We start from the raw sequence: 27,132 nt of genomic DNA, 5'->3' as shown, positions 1-27,132 counted from the left end.
TTATGCATTCAGACAAGTCTATAAAAACAATCATGTAATGGTGAATGTCGTTTTACTTTTTTGTGACATTTGCAGTGATTTTCCAACATAATTTTTAAAATATGATGGATGCAATTTTGACTTTTACATTATTTTGTTATGAACATGTAAAAGACCACAGTCTCCTTTAGAATGTCTTTGGAATCCATGAAATGGGGTTGGATAGGCCCTTTTTATCCATTGTTTGTCTCGTCGCCCAACTAATTGGGAGAAAGTAGAGAAAACGTGTAGCCTGGTTGTCTGTCATTGAACCCTGAGGACACAGAATGTAGGGCTGGGACGAGTCCCCATTTATTACCTGGGTACCCACCCCCCTATTACCCGACCCTACCCGGGTACCCACTGTAGGTCTCAAGAAATGGGTACAAAATGTCCGATTGGGAATAGTTTGACCGTAGCCCTGGACAAAATGTATTTAGATATAGGTATAAAACGATCTGGTCATGCATACACTGAAGTTGACTGAAGTTTTATCTTTATTCAAACATATAAAAGTCAGAAGTAGTGGTTGCATAGTCAGAAAGAAATGCGAACATTAGTGACTTGTAGTGTAACCATATATAGTTCTAGTTCATTTTTGGCATTAAACAATATATAACATGACTAACCACGGGTCCAGGTAGTCCTGTGGGTACCTGGGTCCTTCTCAGTACCCACCCTACCCGAGTACCCAAGTTACCCGTCCCAGCCCTAACAGAATGTTAGTCATGCTATCAACCACCTGTTTGACTGTTGCAGATTTGATTACATATATCAAAAGAAGGTAAAGTATGCCTGTTTTTCCATGACAGAATAACTATAGTCATCTGAAATATTAAATTAGGTGTTCTTTTGAGTTGAATATACCATTTTATTTTGGATAAAAACAACATTCAGTCATTCAGTTGAAACGTGAACAAAAACATATATTTCTTAGGCAAGCAAGACAATTAATTACATTGCCAAGCAATCTTTGTAGTTCCAGTTTCGTCCAAATTATCTTTTGAAAGGCTTTTTGTGTGAAACCCATGATCAAGACCACAACACTTTTGACACTTGTTGGTTGAAGGGAATACTCCAGCCAAAGCCTCGTCCAGTTACAGGTAGACAGCCATCACACTCTGCTGTTCCTGATTGTCTGACATTCATCATCATATCCCTCCCTTTACCGACTTCAAAATCGTCATTAGGGACTTCAAAATCGTCATTAGGGACTTCAAAATTGCCATTAGCGACTTCAAAATCGTCATAACCGACTTCAAAATCGTCATTAGCGACTTCAAACTTGTCTTACCGACTTCAAAATCGTCATTACCGACTTCAAAATCGTCATTACCGACTTCAAAATCGCCATTACCGACTTCAAAATCGCCATTAGCGACTTCAAGATCATCATTAGCGACTTCAAAATCGCCATTACCAACTTCAAAATCGTCATTACCGACTTCAAAATCGCCATTAGCGACTTCAAAATCGTCATTACCGACTTCAAAATCATCATTAGCGACTTCAAAATCGCCATTACCGACTTCAAAATCGTCATTACCGACTTCAAAATCGTCATTAGCGACTTCAAAATCGCCATTAGCGACTTCAAAATCGTCATTACCGACTTCAAAATCGCCATTAGCGACTTCAAAATCGTCATTAGCGACTTCAAAATCGCCATTAGCTCAATATGGATGTTGATGTGAGGGCATTTCGCCTTCCACTGAAGAAGAACATGTCTGTATGGCCTTGTCCAGTTGGGCTATTGGTGGTCACTTTACAGACAGGTCTAGACGGCCATTCGCTGATCATACAATTAAGTTTAGTAATTGCAATTAATCCCTCTTTCATGTGACTAATCATTATATATGTGAAGCCATAGTCAGTTGATGTCTGTGTCAGGTTCCTGGGTCTGTCAATCAAATCAAAGATGTCGTGTTAATTACCAATTAGTGACCAGGTTGTGATGAGGCTGACTCCGGTCCACGTACTGTTAGATCTTGAATCTCTGAATCCAGAGACAATCCATCACTTTAGATTGCTGTTTTGGTCCCGTTATGTACCTTGATCTGTCTACCATGTAGGATTTATTTGCTGCTGGTGACATACTTGGACATGACACTTGCTTATAAATATGTACACACACGCACACCGACCATTGCCGTGGAGAACGATGTGGGGAGGAGGACTTATTGTGATGGAAGGAGGAATACAGCATTTATTCTATAGTTGGTCTCAAGAAGAATACTGATGAATACTGTAGATTGTATAATGCTGGACTGATAACTACTGCAGAGTGTACAATGCTGGACTGATAAATACTGTACATTGATAATGCTGGACTGATGAATACTGTAGAGTGTACAATACTGGACTGATAAATACTGTAGAGTGGACAATACTGGACTGATAAATACTGTAGAGTGTACAATACTGTAGATTGTACAATACTGGACAGATAAATACTGTAGAATGTACAATACTGGACTGATAAATACAATGCTTGATTGTTAAATACTGTAATTCTACGATCCTGCTCTGATAAATACTGTAGATTGTACAATACTGGACAGATAAATACTGTAGATTGTACAAAGCTAGACTGATAAATACTGTAGAGTGTAAAATACTGGACTGATAAATACTGTAGATTGTACAATGCTAGACTGATAAATACTTTAGAGTGTACAATACTGGACTGATAAATACTGTAGAGTGTACAATACTGGACTGATAAATACTGTAGAGTGTACAATGCTTGATTGATAAATACTGTAATTCTACGATCCTGCACTGATAAATACTGTTGCTTATATAATCCTGGACTGATAAAGAATACGATGCTGATGTGTTCCCCACGACTATTTCTGCTGTTGTGCATGACATTCACCTGTGAATCTCTACGTGGGCGTAGTTCCATAAAATGTAGATTGTTTCAAATTAATGGTACGTTACTGCCTCCAGTTCTATTGCAGAAATAGCACTTGGTGCCCATGACTGGCTAGCGTGACATTTTGTAGGACTGCATCAGGATAGGTCAATGGTGCAATTAGATATGATAAGGAGGAAGCATTCCTTCGAGCAACTCTTTAAAATGACATTAAATTTTTTCAATATCTAAGAACATTATTTAACAGTCACGAAGGAATAAATATCACAATTATTAATACATTTCAGCAATGCCTGTCTTACACAGAACTCAAGTTGAGAAATAATCATGGATACTTAATGGCCAAGTTTGATTCCAAGATTACAAGGTCATTGAGGGAATAGTGCTTAATACCCATATCAGCAATTTTGCAGCTAATCATAGCAAGAATGCTATTGGAGTGTCAGGATGTCAAAATGTTTTACCGTTAGCTGATAATGCATGTTTCTATATGTACATAATCAGTTAGGCTGAAAAATAGTCACAATTGCTTTTCAGAGAATTTCAGTTCATGTTTTAATGGTGTTTATTTTGTTTCAGGATCCCCGCAACTGTTATTCGCTAACAGGAAGGATGTGAGGATTATCGATGCCGAAGATGCAAAGGGGAACTCGACCGTTGTCGTTGCAAACTTGGAAGATGCATCGGCTGTAGATTTCATATTCAGTGAAGGTGCTATATTCTGGACGGATGTCAGCCTTGAAGTCATTAAAAGGACTAACCTGAACGATCCCCAGAACAGTATTAATGTGATAGCAACAGGCCTGGTGTCGCCAGATGGGCTGGCTTGTGATTGGCTGGGCATGAAACTCTACTGGACAGATTCAGAAACCAATCGGATAGAAGTCAGTAATTTGGATGGGACGTATAGAAAAGTTTTATTCTGGGAAGGCTTGGACCAGCCACGAGCAATTGCATTAGATCCAGCAAATGGGTAAGTTGGTTTGTTCTATGTGGTACCTTGATGTTTTGTTTAAAATGTCCCACTCAGCAATATTTCAGCTGTATGACCTCGTGATTTAAATATCTGAGTCTGGACTAGACAAACTGTTGATTATTAATATATCAACAATCCACCTTGTTGGGATGTGATGACATGCATTCATCTAAGTCACGGATTTGATCGATTAAGTTGCCTCATGACAAGCATGGGTTGCTGGCCATCTGGGTGCCATTGTACAAAGTAATCTTAGCGCTAAGGTGATTGTAACTGCCATACCTTAACATAGACTTATGACAGTCATTGCGCTAAGATTGTTTTATACAACGGCACCCTGTTCTTACCCTGAACCCAACAGTTGTAGTACTTTGTGGTATAGTTATGACTGCGAGAGTGGGTGGTTGTGTTGTGCTGCTCAGGAAGGGGTGACTGCAGTGGGGATTGGGTGGTCAAAATGGCAGGTTGGCAGTGATTATAGGATGGTAAACTATTGACACAGTGAGGTTTGGCTGGGCCCCGTTGCACAAAATGATCTTGGCGCTAAGGTGATCATAACTCCCATACTTTAACATAGACTTACAGTCATCATAGCGCTAAGTGGCGAGAACGGAAAATGCTTACATGTTGGTTTGTTGGAAATATTCCATGTTGAAGAAAGTGGATATTGTACACTGTCAACAAGGAGTCATTTTCACAAAGAATGTGTGTTAAAATTTTCCTTAACTAACAAAATATACAGCTGTAATATTGTGAAATAGTGGCTTTATCTTCCCCACCCCACCCAAACTAACAATGACCCCACCCCACTCGATCACCACTCACTCCAATCAGTGACACAACCCTCCTTGAACACCCGGTGACTCCACCCCATTATAAAAGCGAAGCACCCATTGACTACTCCCCCCAACCCCCATCTCACTCATTCTGTAATTGGGGCGGTCTGGTAGCCTAGTGGTTAAAGCGTTTGCTCGTCACGCCGAAGACCCAGGTTTGATTCCCGACATGGGTACAATGTGTGAAGCCCATTTCTGGTGTCCCCCGCCGTGATATTGCTGGAATATTGCTAAAAGCGGCGTAAAAGCGTACTCACTCACTCACTCACTCATTCAATAACTGCTGCACCACCAACCAATGACTCCATCCGACACACTGATCTGCCAAGTCTTTCCTCATTTCACTCTTCTTGACAAAAAGAACTACCGTATTCGACGTAATAAGTGCCCTGCTCTAATAAGCGCCCACAGCGGTATTTGCTAATATATTGGCTTTTGAACAATCCCAATTAGCACCCCTTCCGATTGATCAATGTACACAAGACTTATTTATTCGCGTACAATACGCACTCGTGTGTTATATGCACCCTTAATTATGGGCAATTAAATTCTAGAAAAATATATCTGTCGTACATAAACATTTCAGGCTGTCAGCATAAACCACGAAATGTTTTTCACCAAAATAATATTTTAATAACAGCCCCCCATTTCTAATTTTGAGAGCACTCTGGGCGCTTATTACGTCGAATACGCTAGATTTGATTTATCATCTTGAAGCAGACCAAGCAGGACACTTACATGTCTCCAACATGGCGATCAATTTAAGTCCCATCAATTTCCTTCTATCTATTCGATGAAATATAATAAAGGTTATTATCAAAACGATTTGTTACCATGTCTCGAAACTAACATTAGGGAGGCCCCACGATAGCTGTCTCGTTTGTTATGTAGGCATGGTACTCTAGAATTGATGTGATCGCATTTACTCATGAATTTTAATCCAATACCAGAGGCTCCGAGTACTGAAATATTTGAAACAATTGTCCCGGCACCTGGTGCTATTTGTCTTAGAAACTGTCTATCCCTACGTCAGCACACGGTAATGAAGAATCATGGGATTGCTTCATCAAAGGTGATGCGTAGTATCTATCATCGCGAGTAGACAGGAGGAACAATAAGAGAGAAGACAAGGGAATTATAATCTCGATTTCTTTGCATGTAAATCACGACTGCCGAATGCAGACCTCTCGTCTCTGTAGGCTTGTTTTGTGGTAAATGACATGTTCACCAAGGGTTGCTTCACACGGAGAAATCCTGTCATCAATAGAGCCAACTTGGGTTTCAGATTGATGAGCTTTTCTGAAAAAGTTGAAATATTTCTTTTTTGGTGAAGTAATTTTGTTGTGCGCATTTTTATCCCCAGAAAGCTGAAATGAAACAACATCCACCATGGCAAATTAAGGACAATTAAGGGACCAGTCATTTATCATCCAAAACTGGCTCCCACAGGAGATATCGCTTGGGTGAGATCCAGCGATATCTACACTGTAAATATCGCTGCAATGAAATTACATCACAATGCTTTGCAGACCATTGTAATGTCATTGGTTACCATGACATCACAATCAAATGACATCACTAATGACTCGGCTACTGAAGCTGTAAGCTGTACTTTTTACACTTAAGACACTGCTTATTACAGTCTACAAACTGAAAAAGTTTGAAAGATTGATGTTGGATGATAAATATAATCTCACCCTCGTGTCTTTTGATATCAAATATATCAACACTTGTTGATAAAAGTGGAAAAAATCCTTAGCAAGCCAGGAAATAATATATATTACAGGGGATGGAGGGGTGGGATGTGTGGCAGAGGTTTTTGATGCACTAGCGTCCACATGTCCTTGTACATTTTTTTCATGACCCTCCCTGAAAAGACAAAATGCAAAAGCACTATATATTTTATTATAAACTGTCCATTTCTTCATGACCCTTCCTGTTAATGATAAAAGATAAATATGGTGTTTTTTAAGAATCATCAAAATGAAAAATCATATCCGTAAGTCAATTCTTATTTATTAGGTGACCTCTCCAGTAGGGCTGCAATGATACAGGAAGGTCACGATACGATACGCATCTCGATATTCTGGTCACGATACGATACGTATCTCAATACGCAATGATAAAAAAAAACAAGACTTAAAGCATGTCGAGATTGAACCTTTCATGATTTTGGAACAGTCAAAATTATTTTATAATAACAAGACTACTGATGTTGTTCAGCTTCAAAGTGGAACTTGCTTGCTCTAACTTTCCTTCAAAACAATTCAAAGTTCAAACACCAGAAAATAATTAATGTACTCCACCAGTGATACAACTTCAAAGAATTTGGTCCAATGGTCGAAGAAATTGTATCTGAAATTATTGTTTTATCAGGAATAATATATTCCAATATCGTGTTACTTTAGTTGCAGCTTTTACTATACATGTATATATTTTTTAAATTATAAAAACCACAAGCGTAGCATTTTGGTACTGGTGATTGCTGTTGCAGGATATTTTTACGTATGGAACAATTTCACCCGTCACCATAGGGACATCCCGTGCTACATGTTTTTCGATTGCGAAAACGTTATGTTGACATATATTAGCCAAATTGCCATAAATATGACTTTTAACGAGTCAAAGTATGGCATTTTTAATATATGTATCCATTCTTTAGCAACTAAAGTTTGTTTCAATGCGTCAAAAGCGGTAATCTGACCGTGGTTGCTGTATTTCTTCACACACGATTTCACATAACTTAATGAAAACAATATTAAATGAAATTTTGAATAAAATTAATAAAATATATTACAAACGCTAGTCCAAATATCAATGAACACGTTTTAATAACAAGATAGTATAATAATGGTATTGAATTGCAGTCTTCAGTTCGGATTTACTGACTGATATTTCCGGTGTTATGTGCTTGCGGTGATCAGCTGATAATGTTTTTTAAGATGAGTAAAAACATCTGTCAGTGTAAAACCTGAGCTTGTAAATGTAAGTACGTTTTTGGGGCCATGCGTTACAGCGCCCTATAACCAAGTTAGTGGTTTATTGAAAGGCACAATAGCGAGGAAACGCTGTAAATGGGCCCACGTTTATCGTATATCGTATCGTGGGTCAAGTATAGCGATGCATCGGAATATCGGTGTATCGTTTCACCCTTACTCTCCAGTTGAGAAATTTGAAGATAAAGATAATTTGACGTTAAATAACACATCATAACATGTTACAGTGATCCCCCGATATACCGCTGCCGTCCGGGTCCTTATCCAACATTCTTGGAAAGAATGTTATACAGATATTCATTGCTGATGATCAGCACTTTACATAATGATGGTAGTGAATGGAGCGTAATTATTTCAGTGACATGTAGATCGTGACCCGAAGCCTCTCAGTTCATTGATGTGATAAGAGACATCAATTTACAATTATAAAAGTCCACACAGGAAGGATTTGCTATTTGCATCAATTTTTAAATTTTATGCCGTGGGTATGCCAGGTTAGAATTCTTCCCCAGCAACCTTTGCTGGTCTTAAGAGGCAACTTCATGGAATTGGTGGTCGGGCACAGGAAAGTGTACACTTGAAAATTGGATTTTATAAAAACGTTATCAAAACTTTACATGGCTGAAAAACAGTTTCCTGAAACATTGCAAACTTAAGCCTAAAACACAACTATACAACTACAGCTGTGTCAAATACATCACCATTGAATAACTATTTCATGTGTGTTTCATTTTTAGCCGCCATCAAACATGGGTGTATACTTTCTCTAGCCCGGCAGTTTATCTTCATGTAATTGTCAAGTTGCGTTGTGATGAGTTATGAGTCATGCGGAGTTCGTATACATGATCATCTTGTGTGCTGTTACAGGTCTGACATCAGCAGTCACATTTGCTTTATCAAGAGTCGTGATATGACAGTTGAGATGTTAGACTGAAAAAACAGGAACATTATACAGCCGTACATATGTGCTATCTATGCATGTAACCTGTGAAATTTTTACATCCTCTGTTGACTTCAAATTACCAAGTTCTCAATCCACTTTCAAATTGCTAAGTCTTCTTTTCACTTGATTACAACTTTCATATTGCCAAGTACTTTCTGCTTGAGAACTACTTTCAAATTACACAATCTTCTCTCCACACAAGGACAACTTTCAAACTTAGTCAGTCCCCTTCCTACTGGTAGACAACCTTCAAATCAACAACCTCTTTTTCTACTGAGGACAACTTTCAAATTAACAACCTCTTTTTCTAATGAGGACAACTTTCAAATTAACCACCTCTTTTTCTACTGAGGACAACTTTCAAATAAACAACCTCTCTTTCTACCGAGGACAACTTTCAAATTAACAACCTCTCTTTCTACTGAGGACAACTTTCAAATCAACAACCTCTCTTTCTACTGGAGGACAACTTTCAAATTACCAAATTCTCTTTCAACTGAGGACAAATTTCAAATAAACAACCTCTTTTTCTACTGAGGACAACTTTCAAATTAACAACCTCTCTTTCAACTGAGGACAACTTTCAAATCAACAACCTCTCTTTCTACTGGAGGACAACTTTCAAATTACCAAATTCTCTTTCTACTGAGGACAAATTTCAAATAAACAACCTCTTTTTCTACTGAGGACAACTTTCAAATAAACAACCTCTCTTTCTACCGAGGACAACTTTCAAATTAACAACCTCTCTTTCAACTGAGGACAACTTTCAAATCAACAACCTCTCTTTCTACTGGAGGACAACTTTCAAATTACCAAATTCTCTTTCTACTGAGGACAAATTTCAAATAAACAACCTCTTTTTCTACTGAGGACAACTTTCAAATAAACAACCTCTGTTTCTACTGAGGACAACTTTCAAATCAACAACCTCTCTTTCTACTGGAAGACAACCTTGAAGTTAGTAAGTTCTCTTTCTACTGGAGGACAACTTTCAAGTCCTCTTTCAACTTTCAAGTTGCTAGGCCCGTGACAATGCTCAGATTTCAGGTAAGGCAAACATTATAAATGTATGTGATCTGACGTCTCCTCAGGATCAGAGACCTCATCCAGTAACTAGACCTCACCTTCAAAAAAGAAAATTTGCATGTACTTGACAAGTTTACTGTAGAAAAGATGGATGATTATACAGGGAGGATGGCGTAGAGCTAAGCATTCCCATTTGTTTGCTTGTTGTGTCAGGCTTACGCCAGAATCGGGTAATAATACCTTTATTGATAAGCTTTGCTAGGTAGCATTAGAGGCCCCTACTGGGGTTTTAGGGAAATGTGAACGTGTACGATGATATCTGTATCTCGTGAGGTATTTCTAATCGTTTGTCTTGCTAAATTTCTGGATTATGTGGGTTTGAGGTTAAGCCACTTGTGTCAGGCCTCAAAGGAAACACCTTGAAAAAATGGTGTCCCATATATGCTCACTCTTAAGTTTATTAATGGTTTTCTGTTTGAGGATGGTTAAATGGCTGAATTGGGGGATGGCAGTTTAGTTAACGCCAGGGTAGTGGCAGATTCATGTGTGAAGAAGTTGTTTGTTTGTAGCCTCTAGGTGTAAATGTAGCCATGCTTGTGAATACAGACGAACTGGTGGGGTCCAACTCTCACAGATCAGCGGGGAAATTACATCGGCTCATTCTTGACTTGAGATGTAGGATAGATGCTGAAGATATGTAGTATTTTCCGGTTAGGAGCAGTTGCTGATAATTTAGAGACAGATGTAGGAAATTACTAACATGATAGTGGGGAGAAAGGACCATCATAAGGAAATAGCAATTGTCAGTTAACATCAGGACAGACTCTGTGGTCAAGTGGAAAGAGTGTCTGCTGTGAGAGCGGAAGGTTGATGGTTCAATCACCAGCTGTGTCATAGCAAAAGATGATAGATGGTATTTGTTGTTGCCATGGCTGATGGTCTGCAAGAAGAGGATAAAACAAGGTCTGATCGGCTAGAAGTCGGTATATAGTGTTTGAGTGGGGTATTCCTGTTAAACTGTGCCATGGTATCTCAGTGGGCCAGCACTATAGCACTAGCACAAGCAAACACACACTCACACACACACACATATGCATGTGCGTCACTGTGTAAGTGCAGTAAACTTGAATGCGGTAAACCTCATTTCACCTTACAAGTTAACAACTTGCTTCAGGCTTGGTTTCCTGGCAACATGATATTGCAATGGCTTAATAATCAGTTGACAAACTCGTAATATTCAAGGAAGAATGCCATCCATTTGTGGGACTAAGACTGGGTCTCATAGGAGGTTTTGAGAGTGTTCTCGGTTTTAAGGGCGTCTGTGAGACTGGATTGGGTCTTATGGGAGTGTTGGTAGTCCTTGACACAGCCACCCAGGTCTGACCAGGACCTTGTTGTTTTGGTCAATGGCTGAATTAGGTTTGGTTGGTTCGGTTGTTGTTAAACGCCGCACTCAGCAATATTCCAGCTATATGATGGCAGTCTGTAAATAATCGAATCTGGACCAGACAATCCAGTGATTAATATCATGAGCATTGATCCATGCAATTTGGATCGATGACATGCATCAACCAAGTCAGCGAGCTTGACCACCCGATCCCGTTAGTCGCCTTTTACGACAAGCAGTTGCCTTTTACGGCAAGCATGGGTTGCTGAAGATCTATTCTACCCCGGATCTTCACGGGTCGCTAAATTAGGTGTGAGAGGAGTTTAGGTTTGTATTGTGTACTGTATTGTAGAGACCTGTCAACAGGCCGGCATGGCTGATGGGCACTTCTGTGTTAGATGGCCTTGTGGGGATATTTGTAAGGGACAGACTCACCAGTCAAAATATCACCAGGGCAGTTTTCAGGGAAGGAGACTAACTGTTTTAGTCTACTAGTCCTTATACAATAACATATTGTGAAACCCTTAAAAATGCCAATTTCTTACATTGGTAACTTTTAAAAGTCTCTCATAATGCCCTTTCTCTAAACTTACTTACGTTTATCACATAATGGATATTATTATTATTGGGACAGTCTGATAAATATACACAAATTATCTCACCTTGCAAGAACTATTTTTAAGCATCATGTCGATTAACATTCCCATTGAGTTTTGATATCGGTTTCCTAGACCAACACTTAGTCAATGAAAACATGTCTTTAAAATAATATATATAGAAATTCTTCGAAAGAATCAAGCAAACTAGACTTCGGTATTTTGATCTAGACTTGCTAGGTTTAAAGTGAAAAAAAAATATATAAAAAATATAAATTCCACAGTCATGGTGCAGGACTTTGGGTTTCCAAGTATGTGTGATTCTGTTGACAAATACGGCTGCAAGTCATTTGGCTATTATAAAAGTGGTGGTTCTCTTAAACACTCAGCAAAGTTTCACATAAAACAATCCCCCCCCACCCCCGGCAGCTGTAATTGTTTGTTTGTTGTTCAATGCAGCACTCCGCAATATTTGAGTTATGTGGCAGCAGTCGTTAAGTAATCAAGTCTGGACCAGACAATCCAGTGATTTATATCTTGAGCATCAATTTGTGCAGTTGGGATATAATGACATGCATCAACCAAGTCAGCGATCATATGGCTGGAATATTTCATTCTGCAATAAACAACAAACATAACAAACAAACAAATATATTCGACTTTATCTGTTTAGTGGACTAATTTCATGCAGTAAGAGTATCCTCACGTTGATATTGACATGCTAATTAATTCCTTATTTCAACAGACTGAACAGTAACTGTTAAACTGGCAAATATCACTTACTCAAATCAGCTTCATTGACTCTGTTCACAAAGCATGTGGGACCTTTTGACATGGCCCCTCAGGTGAGAGGGTGACAGTGGATGAGGTCAAAAGGTCATCACGTGTCTGTTTAGGTCATCGGACAATAACCTGACTCTCAAAGAAAATAATGCTGTGTCCAGAAAAATAGTCCTTCAAGATTTGGGGACTAATAGAAAATGTGGGGTCAAGAAGCCCCTAGGGTCATGTAACTGAAGGGTGTTGTTCCACATTCCTCAAGGGTAATAGGGTGGAGGGAGAGGGTGGTTAACAAACAGGGCTAATAGAGGGTAGGGGTGGACACAAGGGGCTCTTGTTGATCCCTACTGTGGGGACGGGCCTACAAGGTCACACTGAAGGGGAAGGGTACCTGCTGTACGATCTTATCGCAGCCCAGAGTTCCAGATAACTTTTTGAACAATTGAGTTTTTTCTCTAGGGTTTCTATTTTGATTGGGTTATTACATTTTTTCATTGGGTAACCAATATGTTTTCACTCATCTATTCATCACTCTATTGGGTTTTTCTCCAAATTAGTGAACATTTTAAGATTTAAAATGAATGAAATTATTGACTTGACTTGAAAGTAAATTGTAATTGTGTTTCGGAAATTAGCTCCTTTGTAAGCATGCTGAAAAAGCTTCATTGGGTATTTACCCAGCTGTTTTTATACATTTTAGTTTTTCATTTCATGCATGTGTTTCTGTACGCAATTAAATTGAAAGTAATTGGGTTTTGAATACTGTGGGGGGTATTTTACGCAAATATGCTGCTTATCTGTAGCTTTGGTGGCACTACAATTTTTGGAACACCCATATTTTGACATAAGCTTACAATTTTTATCAGGTTATGATTGCTGTGTGGATAGAATCACATGTCAAATATGTTTTACGAGAAGGTCAATAAATAAATAAGTAAATAAACAGATGCTGATGCTTCTCGATGTTATGATTATTGCTCCGCTCCGCTTGAAGAGCAAGCTACCATCAAGTCCGGTTTACCAGAGGCCTGTCTGTGAAAGGAGAGAGGGCAGAACAAAATGGCAGGGGTCATCTGTTGTGTGAATTGGTCCACTTCTGCCAGGAGGGGGGCACGGGTGGCCCCAGTCGGCTAAGGCGCCGCAATTCGCTGTGCAGAGTTGCATCCCTTGGACACGCCAGAAACCTATGATTGTGGATTCGAATCCCGGTTCGCCGTACCCGTGCTTGTGGGTTTCACCGAAGTGGTAAACGTCTGAGACCTGCATCACTTTGTGCTTTCCTCCCACATTAAGCTGACACGCCGTGATATAACTGGAATACTGTTAAAAGCAGCGTTAAATCCAAATCACTCACTCTGCTAGGAGGGGCTGTAGTATTCGTGGACCCCTGTAGGTGTAGAAAGGTCAGAAAGGAACTATTGTTGTACACGAACATTCTTCCCTTGTCAGATGGATGAACATTGTCTGAAGAAATTGCAGTTGAATTCTTTTTGTAAAAATTTGAAAGACGGTACAGAGGATTGTGCATGTTCAAAATAGGTTTTCCCTTATTTACCTGCTAAGGGTACTCAGAAGATCTTAGATAGTCCCTCATTGTAGGAAGTGATGGAAGGCTGTATTCTGGTATTGATAGGGTGTTCGTATTGATAGGTGAAGACCCTAAGCCTTGACTAAGGGTACAAAGTTTTACCCCAATAGCGCTTCTTATTCTTCATTGGGGCATGAGTGGCCCAGTCGTCTGGGGCGCGCCGCAGGTGTGCAAGAAGCCTGTGATTATGGGTTTGATTCCCGGTTTGCACTGAGTGTTTCTAGGTTTTTGTCAACACGATATCTGAGCTGGTGGCTTTCACCGAGCTTGTGGCTTCACTGAAATGGTACACATGGCTTTCACCGAAGTGGTACACTTGTAAGATCTGCATCCTATCAGGCATTTCTGCCACATCAAGCTGATTTGCTGTGATATGGCGGAAATACTTCCCAAAGAAGTGTTAAACCCAACTCACCTACTCCTCTCCTCTCCTCACCTCACCTCACCTCACCTCAACTCAACTCAACTCAACTCAAGAAGTCAAGAAGGAAAGGATTTCATTCTTATGTTTACAAACCACACAAACTGTTCTTCATATTGCCAATCATAGCTGAGCAGACAGCAATAGAGCTGTAACAATATGACCAATGCATGCTGGGAAGGGTATTTGCTCTATCGCCAACTACCAACATGTGTATCACATTTTGCAGTCATATATCCTTCATGCAGCTATCAGTCAGTCATTTTGTGTCACATGACCCATCCAGTCTGCCATTAGTTTCCAGTTGGTGCGGCAGACACAGCGTCCTCCCCAGACGCTGCTCCTGCCAGTAAACACAAAAACCATAATCACCAACAGACTCGCAGGTACCGTAGAGATCGGTAAAAGACTAATTTTTTGTTGAAATAACACATACCATTGTGGTAAAAACTTAATGTTTTGTTGAAATATTGCCTACTCCAAATTCCCTTCTCCTGTGGTAAAAACGTAATGCTTTGGTGAAATATTTCCAACCCTGAATTCCTTATCATAAGAACTATTGTCTAATTTTATAGAAGTGAAAATTGATTCCTTGAGAAATGTCTGTTAAAAAAAAAGTAGTTGCATCTTTGTTGCAGAGTTGCACAATTGGATCTGAAGGAAAATAGATTTTTTTGTAAATTAGGAGATGCCTTTGGGTATTCACATTCATATCTCTGTTTTTCTTCCAATCCATGAAGATCTGGTTTGGCATTAAGTCACATCTTAGGACCAGCATAGGTTGCTGGGGACTAACCTTGAGTGAGTGAGTGAGTGAGTGTATGAGTGAGTGAGTTAGTAAGTGAGAGTGCTGCTTCAACACAGATATGTTGATATGTGCTTGTGAGTAAGTTATGGCATAGGCAGGATTGTAGATGTATTCTTGTGATAAAGTAAGTTATGATGACATGGGCAGGAGTGTAGATAGATGCTGGTGACAATGTCAGTTATGACATAGGTAGTACTGTAGATAGATGCTGGAGATATAGTAAGTTATGACATAGGTAGTATTGTAGATAGATGCTGGTGATATAGTAAGTTATGACATAGGTAGTATTGTAGATAGATGCTGGTGACAATGTCAGTTATGACATAGGTAGTACTGTAGATAGATGCTGGTGATATAGTAAGTTATGACATAGGTAGTATTGTAGATAGATGCTGGTGATATAGTAAGTTATGACATAGGTAGTACTGTAGATAGATTCTGGTGATATAGTAAGTTATGACATAGGTACTATTGTAGATAGATGAGGGTGATATAGTAAGTTATGACATAGGTAGTATTGTAGATATATGCTGGTGATATAGTAAGTTATGACATAGGTAGTATTGTAGATAGATGCTGGCGTTATAGTAAGTTATGACATAGGTAGTATTGTAGATAGATGCTGGTGATATAGTAAGTTATGACATAGGTAGTATTGTAGATAGATGCTGGTGATATAGCAAGTTATGACATAGGTAGTATTGTAGATAGATGCTGGTGATATAGTAAGTTATGACATAGGTAGTATTGTAGATAGATGCTGGTGACAATGTCAGTTATGACATAGGTAGTATTGTAGATAGATGCTGGTGATATAGCAAGTTATGACATAGGTAGTATTGTAGATAGATGCTGGTGATATAGTAAGTTATGACATAGGTAGTATTGTAGATAGATGCTGGTGATATAGTAAGTTATGACATAGGTAGTATTGTAGATAGATGCTGGTGACATGGCAAGTTATGACATGGCCAGGATTGTGCATTGTCAGAGGGAATTACGGTACTGAAAAAGTGAACGTCAGAAAACTCAGTCTTGCCTAACGGGACTTGACAGAGTTTAGTGTAGCGTATAGTTGCGATGCCATCAACATTTGTATCTGTCAGTAGAACATTGTTGCCGAGAGATGTGGACACACAGGTTGAAACACAAGTCACACCACATTATTGCCAGGATGAGGGCAAAGTTTTAAGAAAGAAAAAACATTAACGTTTTTTGTTCTGCCTCATTGCAGCAGTCCATCTTCTGAGCACTTTGACATAGAAACTTTATATTTTAGAGGCTTGTAATGTAGACTTAGTGTAAACCCAAGTTCACTTCCATTGTGAGGAGGATTCATTAGATGTTTGGAAATGAAAGGACTCTCACCAATGGCAGACTTAAGTTTCTGGAACTCAAATAATCTCCTAGTTCAGTATTTCAACAAACTGAACAATTTGTTATTTAAAGATCCTATAATGCTTTTGGTACTTGTGAGACAGAGGCCATGCTGGCTTTAAATTTAAAACAAAACTTGTATTGTGAAATTTGTTTGCCATTACGACATCTGACAGGAAATCAATACTGCTCCGGTTGTGATTGTTTTCGGGAGGGGAGCGCTGGTGCTGTCCACGGTGTGTAGACACACCCGAACGCACATGAATACCGTCATGATTCAGCATGATATGCTGGGTGATTACAGGACACGGGTGACAAGCTGTCTGTGAGCTGATGTCAACATTAAAGAAATCTTTTTCTTGCTGGAGGACAATAATTCTTCAGCTTGTTCAGTTGCTTCGTCACGGTTGAAATTCTGTTTGGAGTGAGACACAATACACACTTGTGTTTACATCAGGCGGGTCACTAAGCCACACATTGCACCATGGGATATCATTGAAATGTATTTCATCGCGAGATTAATCTCTGCTCTGTCAGGCTGCATGAATATCTGGATTCAACAGACAAACTTCTATTTCCTGGGACTTAAATATCTCATTCGAATGCATTAAATTTATGGTATTGCTTGCGCTACCATGCTCGGGATCCATTTCATGATACTTTGTGAAAAAGGAAATATGCGTTGAAATTTGCATGAGATTATATATGAATCTATTTTAAAAGAGGAAGTATGAACATGAGTCGTTGGTTTATTTTTCCATTTTGTACAGATTTAGTCCCACGGCAAACTGTAGTCATATGCACATGAAAGTATAAAATGAGAAAAGGTTTGAAATATGATAACTCTTTGTTTAACTGTGTTGTTTTAACTCTGTAAGGTTACAACGTTAAGTCGGCTTCATCTGCACTGCTGACGTGATGTCTGGGTTTACAACACCACGTCAACACTGCGGAAGAAAAGCTTTGTTTAAAAATGTTACTGCGATGGATGGAGCAATTACTCTAATGTTAATTCAGTGCATCAACAAGAGGAGGGAGGGGGAGGGAAAACAGGTTTTCGACTTGAGGGCAGTGTGTAGCCTCGTGGTTAATGCATTCCCTTGTGTTGAAACCTGCTGGGATTCTGGATAGGAGTTTACATCTCCAGCTCAAGCTACCTATGCTTGTCTCATGAACCAGTATGCTCAGGTGGTCAGGCTCGGTGACTTGGTTGATGCATGTCATCTGATCTCACTCACTTTGATGGTGTGGATCGATGCTTCTGGTGTCAATCACTGGATTGTCTGGTCCAGACTTGATTATTTACGGATGGCTACATAGTTTGAATATTGCTGCGTGCAGTGATAGACAACAGACAAAACAAATGGTGATGCTGAACACCAATGGTTGGTTCTATGCTTGATAGTGTGTAGAGGATGTATTCAAGATGCAGAAGACTTCTCACTCACTCACTCACTCACTCACTCACTCACTCAGGTACAGAGTGTGCTGCAATAATGGTCAAGGTGACATCACTCATACATATGAGAGAACAGATTCGTCCGTCGTTCAGTGCATCTCCATATATACCCGTGCCAGGATACAAATATTGTATTGGCAGGTCAAGTAACAACAGAAAACAATACAAGTAATAATGGTGTGAACACACATTGTAAAATAATATTTTCTGCTGTACAAGGGATCTCAGACCACTGTTTTATCAAATAACTGAAATCTACAAGTCTTTCGTTGAAGATGAGAATGTTTCCATGACATGTCAAGACCCACATCGTATCGCAACCATGTGACACTCACTGACTCCCCTGCCTCAAATGGGGGGTTGAGGTGGAGAATATTTGAAAATAACAGTAAATTTTTTTTTTTTTAGAAATAAAAAAATTAAATGTAGATTAAATGCAATAAGTGATATGTGGCTGTGGCCCAGTCTGTGGATAGTGTTCCATAAACATTGTTGAGGAATAAATGTCTTGTGTGTTATTGCAGGTCAACTTAAACTAAGTGTATATTAAATGTAAGAGATTGGTCCTCCTACAACTGGAACGAGTATATGTGAAATACGTTTGTATCCATTTTGACTATGACTCTGTGGTCTAGTGGTACAGCGTCTGCCTGGAGAGTGAAAGGTCAGGGGTTCGATCCCCGACCGCGTCATACCAAAAGACGTTAAAAAAGATGGTACTTGTTGTTACAATACCTGGGGCTCGGCGTTAAGGAGCTAAAACAAGGACTGGTCTGCTTAGAGTCAATATACTGTGTCTGAGTGGGATATACATGTTAAATGCGGCATGGTATCTCGTCGAGTTAGCACTATTAAATCAGCATTAGTCCGGACCAGTACAAGCAGCCAAATACATGTGCATGCGTGCCGCTATATAAGTGCAATAATTTTGAACGTAGCTTTAACCTCATTTCACCTCACTGTATGCCTGTCTGGGATAGTGTTCTATGTACCATAAACATCTTTAAAGACTAAATGCCTTGTTTGTTATTTCAGGTACATGTACTGGACAGACTGGGGTGAGAACCCGAAGATAGAGCGTGCTGGAATGGACGGAAGCATGTGGAGTAGAACAGAAATAATAAAAGAAAATATTTTCTGGCCAAATGGTTTGACACTTGACTACGATGATTCCAAAATATACTGGGCAGACGCCAAATTAAGCTTTATTCATCGATGTGATTTTGACGGATCAAATCGTCAGGAGGTTATTGCCGGCGAACTCCCTCACCCTTTCGCTTTGACTCTGTACGAGAAAACGCTATACTGGACGGATTGGCAGACGAGATCAATCCACAAGTGCAACAAACTCACTGGCCAACAACAGTGGACTGTCCACGAAGAAATATACTCTCCAATGGACATCCATGTCTACACAGCCAAGAGGCAACCCAAGGGTAAGCAGAAATAGACTCTGTTACTTTCATGTATGGGAAACTAACAATGATTGCTCGTTCTTGATTTACATGTTGTCAATAGTTACTGACAGTGATAGACCGTGTCTTGGAAACTGTGTGTGAAAACTGACATTTTATGGGTATTGAAAAAGCAGATATTTCCATACATTTCCAGCTTCTTGACTTCTCGGTAGCCAGGTTTGATGACGCATAATGATACTTACATGATAACAAGAACTCATTTCTCACAATATACCTCTCAACTTTTTATAAGGACATTCCTGTTTTTCCATGACGCACCAGCCTAAGACTATGTGATTTGTATCGTAGTTTATGGATTCATTGACCCTATAATTCTGAGAAAGCAAAAGTAAAATAAAAATGAAACATCAGCATTATTTTATTTCTGATTCCGCCCTGATTCCACAGTTAAGTGGATTAAAAAGTAAAATTGTCATCAGCATCCAAAGTTGAAGTATTTCCTGCCATAACTCTTTATGAATCGCTGCAAGATTATCACCGATTTACTGCACTGTTGCTGAGTTTATTGAAATGGGCATTAACTCTGTACTTTTACATAATTTAACTGCCCTTCACAATTGCTGACAAAGAATGCTTATAGTATTTTCTATACGATCAAAATACGGTAGTTTATTTAACTGGGAAATATTTGAAATTCTTTTTAAATTAATTTATTTCACAACCAAAATTATTTTGGGGCACAAACATCCTTAAACCAAGGTAAAGGTTAGGCTTGGTGTACTTGTTATATGTTAATACAATGAAATAGCTGTGTATCCCAATCAGAAGTTGAGCACTATGTGAAGAATTGATTGTGTGTTTAATACATTTATGATGTGTTGAGAAACTCATGATATTCTTCATTTTGACAACGAAAGGAGATTCTATATTCATTTTGAAAAAGTTCGCTATGTTTAAATGAAATTCCCTAAGTTTAGACCTGTTCCTTATCAGTGGGTGATTCCATCAGCTGAACTTGTTGCCAGAGGGGAAGAGCTGAAGCCAATTACGAGCAGAGATGTATAACCCCGTTGAATTTAGTGGGAGATAATAGAGTTAGCAGCCAGTAGGCAGGTAGATACAGGCTTATCAACTAGGTGGTGAATATGTCCTGTTATCAGATGGTGCTGGAGGCGGGATATCATTGCCTGGTTATCACATACTGGATTGAGAGGCATGTGGCACATGTCAGTTTGACAAGCAGGCAGTTCTTGGTGGGAGGGAGGGGAGGTAGATGACTCCAGCAGTGGAGTTGCAGGGTCAGGTTAGGACAGAAGTGGGGGTTGGGATGGAGAAGGGGGTGGGGATGGATGGGGGTGGGATGTGGGGTGGGGTTGACTTCTGTACATATTCACATGCACAGCTGTTTTGTACCCATGCTAACATTTAGTCCCAAAGGTTATCAAATTTGGAAATATATACTTGTGAAAAGCAAACTAAAATCCATAGGGAGCCTAGAACAATGCTTAATTTCATTTACTTACAAAATCATCGTTGGATTGAGTTTTTAATTCATTCTCTGGGATGTGGGAAACAGACTATACCAACTATGTGTACAATAAAAATATGTAAATATCCAATTATCATAAGCTGCATCAGGACTCATTTCAGGGATGGAAAGTTGACTTAACACTGTGGAAAATCAAAGTTGTTATTTCCAGCTATGTGCCAGTTCATTGCCGTGTCTAGCGTTGGTATGCTGGTATTATTGTACATTTTATATTTTATAGAAATTAACCAAAGTTTTGCTACACTGTTGTCAGCTGAACAAGGGGAGATTTTTCTAGGCAGAAAGACTAATTGAATCAAAAAATGAACTATTCATTCCAAGTAGGAAGTGTTATTGAAATTCTGATAAGTTAAGGTTCTTAAAGATATTGTCATATATATTTCAGGTTTCAATAAATGTTTTCAATGACTGATCTATGATAACACATGGGTGCCTTAGTACACTTTAAGAGTGATGGAATCTTTGGAAAAACTTCAGTTGCAGATGAGAGGAAACTATCGACATTTTGAAAATCAGCTTTAGAAAAAATCGTATGTGAAGAATTTTGATTTGCAGAACAACACAATTTGATATGTACTAGATAAACATGTTTCACACATAGTTAAGTACTGAGGAATGACACAGGAAGACATTTTCAAAATAATTCCTCTGAGCCGTCAATATGGATCAGTGTATATATCCCACAGCTGGTAAATACGAAACATGATTTCTCTGAAAATATAAACATTTGCACAGCATTTTGTATGGTGGAACAGGCAGGCTGGTGCAGCTGGGAAATAATGGTGCATGCTGGTATTAAATGTCAGTATCAGCATCTGACTGAGGCTCTTCATGGTCAGCCGGAGTGAGTCTGGCGCGTAGGTCAGGTGGAGGCTCTGGGGTGCTCTGGCTGCTCTGGGGCTGCTCTGGAAGACTTGATTAGTTTAGGATGAGTTCAGCAAGTCTGTTCTGCTTGGGTTCTGATAGCATCAAGAGAGATCACAAGACGTAGATGTGCATCGTTCCACCACTACCGTGTTCTGTTCCTGTTTGTTAGTGAAAGAAATAGAGGGCAATGTGGGGGGGTCTGGTTGGTGGTATTTGTTTCGGAAGCAGGCACATTCATGCAAGGTCATAATCATATAGTGTTAAAACAGAGGTCGACTGAAACTGACAAGTACAGATATGCAAGTAAAAATAGGGCAGATAGCTAAGAATTATTGTGATGTATTGAGTTCTATATGTTCCTTGAGGTGTTCTATACGTTCCTGTAAGGGCTCTGTATGTTTCAGTAGGGGTTCTGTATGTTCCAGTAAGGGTTCTGTATGTTTCAGTAAGGGTTCTGTATGTTCCAGTAAGGTTTCTATATGTTCCTGTAGGGGTTCTGTATGTTTCAGTAAGGGTTCTGTATGTTCCTGTGAGGGTTCTGTATGTTCCAGTAAGGGTTCTGTATGTTCCAGTAAGGGTTCTGTATGTTCCTGTAAGGGTTCTGTATGTTCCAGTAAGGGTTCTGTATGATCCTGTAAGGGTTCTGTATGTTCCAGTAAGGGTTCTATATGTTCCTGTAAGGGTTCTGTATGTTCCTGTAAGCGTTCTGTATGTTCCTGTAAGGGTTCTGTATGTTCCTGTAGGGTTTCTGTATGTTTCTGTAAGCATTCTGTATGTTCCTGTAAGGGTTCTGTATGTTTCAGTAAGGGTTCTGTATGTTTCAGTAAGGGTTATGTATGTTCCAGTAAGGGTTCTGTATGTTCCTGTAAGCGTTCTGTATGTTCCTGTAAGGGTTCTGTATGTTTCAGTAAGGGTTCTAAATGTTCCAGTAAGGGTTCTGTATGTTCCAGTAAGGTTTCTGTATGATCCGGTTAGGGTTCTATATGTTCCAGTAAGGGTTCTATATGTTCCTGTAAGGGTTCTGTATGTTCCTGTAAGCGTTCTGTATGTTCCTGTAAGGGTTCTGTATGTTCCTGTAGGGTTTCTGTATGTTCCTGTAAGCATTCTGTATGTTCCTGTAAGGGTTCTGTATGTTTCAGTAAGGGTTCTGTATGTTCCAGTAAGGTTTCTATATGTTCCAGTAAGGGTTCTGTATGTTCCAGTAAGGGTTCTGTGTGTTCCAGTAAGGGTTCTGTGTGTTCCAGTAAGGGTTCTGTATGTTTCAGTAAGGGTTCTGTATGTTCCAGTAAGGTTTCTATATGTTCCAGTAAGGGTTCTGTGTGTCTCAGTAAGGGTTCTGTATGTTCCAGTAAGGGTTCTGTATGTTCCAGTAAGGGTTCTGTGTGTTCCAGTAAGGGTTCTGTATGTTCCAGTAAGGGTTCTGTGTGTTCCAGTAAGGGTTCTGTATGTTCCAGTAAGGGTTCTGTGTGTTCCAGTAAGGGTTCTGTATGTTCCAGTAAGGGTTCTGTGTGTTCCAGTAAGGGTTCTGTATGTTCCAGTAAGGGTTCTGTATGTTCCTGTAAGGGTTCTGTGTGTTCCAGTAAGGGTTCTGTATGTTCCAGTAAGGGTTCTGTATGTTCCAGTAAGGGTTCTGTATGTTCCAGTAAGGGTTCTGTGTGTTCCAGTAAGGGTTCTGTATGTTCCAGTAAGGGTTCTGTATGTTCCAGTAAGGTTTCTATATGTTCCAGTAAGGGTTCTGTATGTTCCAGTAAGGGTTCTGTATGTTCCAGTAAGGGTTCTGTATGTTCCAGTAAGGGTTCTGTATGTCTCAGTAAGGGTTCTGTATGTTTCAGTAAGGGTTCTATATGTTCCAGTATAGTTTCTATATGTTCCGGTTAGGGTTCTATATGTTCTTTGGTAAGGGTTCTGTATGTTCCAGTAAGGATTCTATGTGTTCTGCAGAGATGTTTCTGATTTTTTTCCATAGCTACTTATATGGATTGGTTGATAGTTAAAGATTTCTGTGTCTTGTTTTTATCAAAGTAGTTAAAACCTTTTAGTCCAGGTTGGAATTGGTTCCAGGTTGACACAAGAGATGACTTTAATACATTTGTGGTCAGACTGGATGACTTTGTTGATAGTGTGTCACAGAACCCCAGTGGCATGAAACGTTGCTCATGATATCAACCACTGGTTTGTCTGGTCCAGATCCCGTCATTTACAGGCAGTCATGATAAACCTGTGGCATAAAACAACATGCGCACATTCACTCATGTTAACAGTAATGCTCTACATGCAGGCTCTGTTGAATTAAGTGGGATTTGTAAAATGAAAAGGAAAAAAGTGGCATTTGTTAGTTGAGGGAGTTTCTGCAGTGCTGTGTTAGCATTTCCTACCTGAAGAAGGTGAACACTCGTTAGCTGCATTCAGTACCTGTTGTAACGAGATGCATCAGGTGGCACAGGTAGGTTCTGAAGACACTTGATCTGATGAGGTCTGGTCTGGTGGAGGGTGTGTACAGCTGTGACACCATGGATATGTTTACTAGACGGAGAATTTATTCCTATTCTGATGTAAAGGAGGGAGGTGTTCAGGATCAGCAGTGTGCAAGCTTTACCTTGGGAGGCTTTGTGTGATTGGCTTCATTTGTATGAAAAGGAATTGCATCTGTTTGGTTCTTGACAAGACAAGGAGTTAACGTTAAGATTGGACGCCAATATGCATTCTTCATTAGTTTCTTGTGAAAGAAATTAGCTTGTCCCCAAGCTGTGGAGAAAGCAAGTTTTACCATAGGTCATGGTGGTCATGTTGATAAGTGCAAGAAATACATACTGAGATAAGGTTGATATACTCATAATATTGTACCTGTGAAGACCCGGGGTAAAATTGGACTTGAGCAACCCATGCTTGTCGTAGGAGACGTCTTTTTAATGGGATTGGGTGGTCAGGCTCGCTGACTTTGTTGATGGATATCATCATACCCCAGTAGCATAGGTCGATAATCATGATATCAATCACTGGATTGTCTGGTCCCTACACGATTATTTAGAGACCATTATGTAGCTGGAATATTGCTTAGAGCTGCATTAAACAACAAACAGGACAAAAACATTGTACTATGACAGTTGGATAAAGTCCCTCTTACAAAGTTACAGTGTTGGTTATCAGCTTATGAAATTATTTTATCCATAATGATAATTTCTGTCAAATCCATGTATTCAGAATACAACCCTAAATGAAGAGTAGGCAGACGTTATGTGTGAATAGGTTGGTGATGGATGTGATTTCAGGAAGGTTTAGCTGGGGCTTCATTCAAGCTCACCAATGTTGAATAAATTCAGGTAGAAATCCTTCACATGATTAAGCACTTGTTATAATGTCTAGGTCAGTAGAAGGATGAGGGCAGTATGACGACACAGACAGAGGAGGGTCTGTTCTTGATTGTAGGGTATACATTAACCAGTCACAGATACCAGGCAGTGTGTCCTCCCTCTCCTACCTGAGACAGTGATTACAAGGTAAACAGCTGTTACCTGTCCAGGTAGATACATCAAGGTAATTAAACATACAGGTGTCCGCTTGTACCTGTCACAGTTCAGGTGGGCGGGGAAGAGACTGCTCCTGGAAACATAGGATGCACAAAAGCGAGGTTGCTCAATGCACTCAGAGGCATTGTATTGATGTTGTTGTTTTGCAATCCTGACATGGGAGTTCCCAACACAGTTACATGTAAAATAATAACAACATAATGTATGATGTGATGTACTCAAGACACTTGGCTTTCATAACTGTGGGGGCAAGTTTCAGTAGGAAATTACATGATGGTATACAATGTTCTGTCAGTGTGTTTGTGAAGTTATACCATGTTCTCATAGGCTGTATGTGAAGTTCTACCATGTTCTCATAGGCCGTATGTGAAGTTCTACCATGTTCTCATAGGCTGTATGTGAAGTTATACCATTATCTCATAGGCTGTATGTGAAGTTCTACCATGTTCTCATAGGCTGTATGTGAAGTTGTACCATGTTCTCATAGGCTGTATGTGAAGTTCTACCATGTTCTCATAGGCTGTATGTGAAGTTGTACCATGTTCTCATAGGCTGTATGTGAAGTTATACCATGTTCTCATAGGCTGTATGTGAAGTTATACCATGTTCTCATAGGCTGTATGTGAAGTTCTACCATGTTCTCATAGGCTGTATGTGAAGTTATACCATGTTCTCATAGGCTGTATGTGAAGTTATACCATGTTCTCATAGGCTGTATGTGAAGTTCTACCATATTCTCATAGGCTGTATGTGAAGTTCTACCATTATCTCATAGGCTGTATGTGAAGTTCTACCATGTTCTCATAGGCTGTATGTGAAGTTCTACCATGTTCTCATAGGCTGTATGTGAAGTTCTACCATGTTCTCATAGGCTGTATGTGAAGTTCTACCATGTTCTCATAGGCTGGATGTGAAGTTCTACCATGTTCTCATAGGCTGTATGTGAAGTTCTACCATGTTCTCATAGGCTGTAAGTGAAGTTCTACCATGTTCTCATAGGCTGGATGTGAAGTTATACCTTAATTGTTCTGTCAATGTGTATGTGAAGTTATGGATGCAGAAAAAAAAAAATTGAATCCTGAAGTTGCACAATAATATACCGAGAGCCGTGTAGTTAAAGTGTTTTCTCATCAGAACACTGGGTTCACTTATGGATGCAAGCGTGAAGACCATTATGGGCGTCCCCACAGTGATGTTGCTAGAATATTATAAAGAGCAGTTTTAAGCCTATACTCATAACTCACTTACATTGTACATACATGAAGCACCCCATGATCTAGCACTGGGATTCTGGGTTACAGGGTCTCCAGCAAACTATACTGGTCGTTTTGTTTGTTTGTTTTTGGGTTTAATGCCGCACTTAACAATATTCCAGCTATATGATGGCGGGCTGTAAATAGTCGAGTCTGGACCAGACAATCTAGTAATTGACATCATGAGCATCGATCCATGCAATTGATGCCACACTCAACAATATATGAAGGTAACCTGTAATTAATCGAATCTGGACAAGTGATTGTGACACCTTTTACAGCAAGCATGGGTTTGTGAAGACGTGTTCTACCTCAGATCTTCACGAGTCACGAGTCAGCAAGCCAGACCACCCCATCCCGTTTGTCGCCTCTTACGACAAGCATAGTCGCCTTTTACGGCAAGCATAGGTTGCTGAAGACCTATTC

General features: G+C 39.6%; 1 protein-coding gene across 2 annotated transcripts in view; it reads left to right on the top strand.

The window, feature by feature from the left end:
* Positions 1–27,132, top strand: part of LOC139462394 (low-density lipoprotein receptor-related protein 6-like) — an 83,099-nt gene that overhangs the window by 24,913 nt on the left and 31,054 nt on the right. For both annotated transcript variants that reach the window (XM_071244077.1, XM_071244076.1), the window contains exons 2-3: positions 3,476–3,869; positions 19,128–19,528. In XM_071244077.1, the coding sequence (XP_071100178.1) occupies positions 3,476–3,869; positions 19,128–19,528 (795 nt within the window). The remainder of the gene's footprint in view (positions 1–3,475; positions 3,870–19,127; positions 19,529–27,132) is intronic.

The sequence above is a fragment of the Haliotis cracherodii genome, unplaced genomic scaffold (assembly GCF_022045235.1).
Source record: "Haliotis cracherodii isolate W230 unplaced genomic scaffold, xgHalCrac1.p SCAF_15, whole genome shotgun sequence".
Taxonomy (NCBI): domain Eukaryota; kingdom Metazoa; phylum Mollusca; class Gastropoda; order Lepetellida; family Haliotidae; genus Haliotis; species Haliotis cracherodii.
This window is presented reverse-complemented; position numbering and strand designations above follow the sequence as displayed.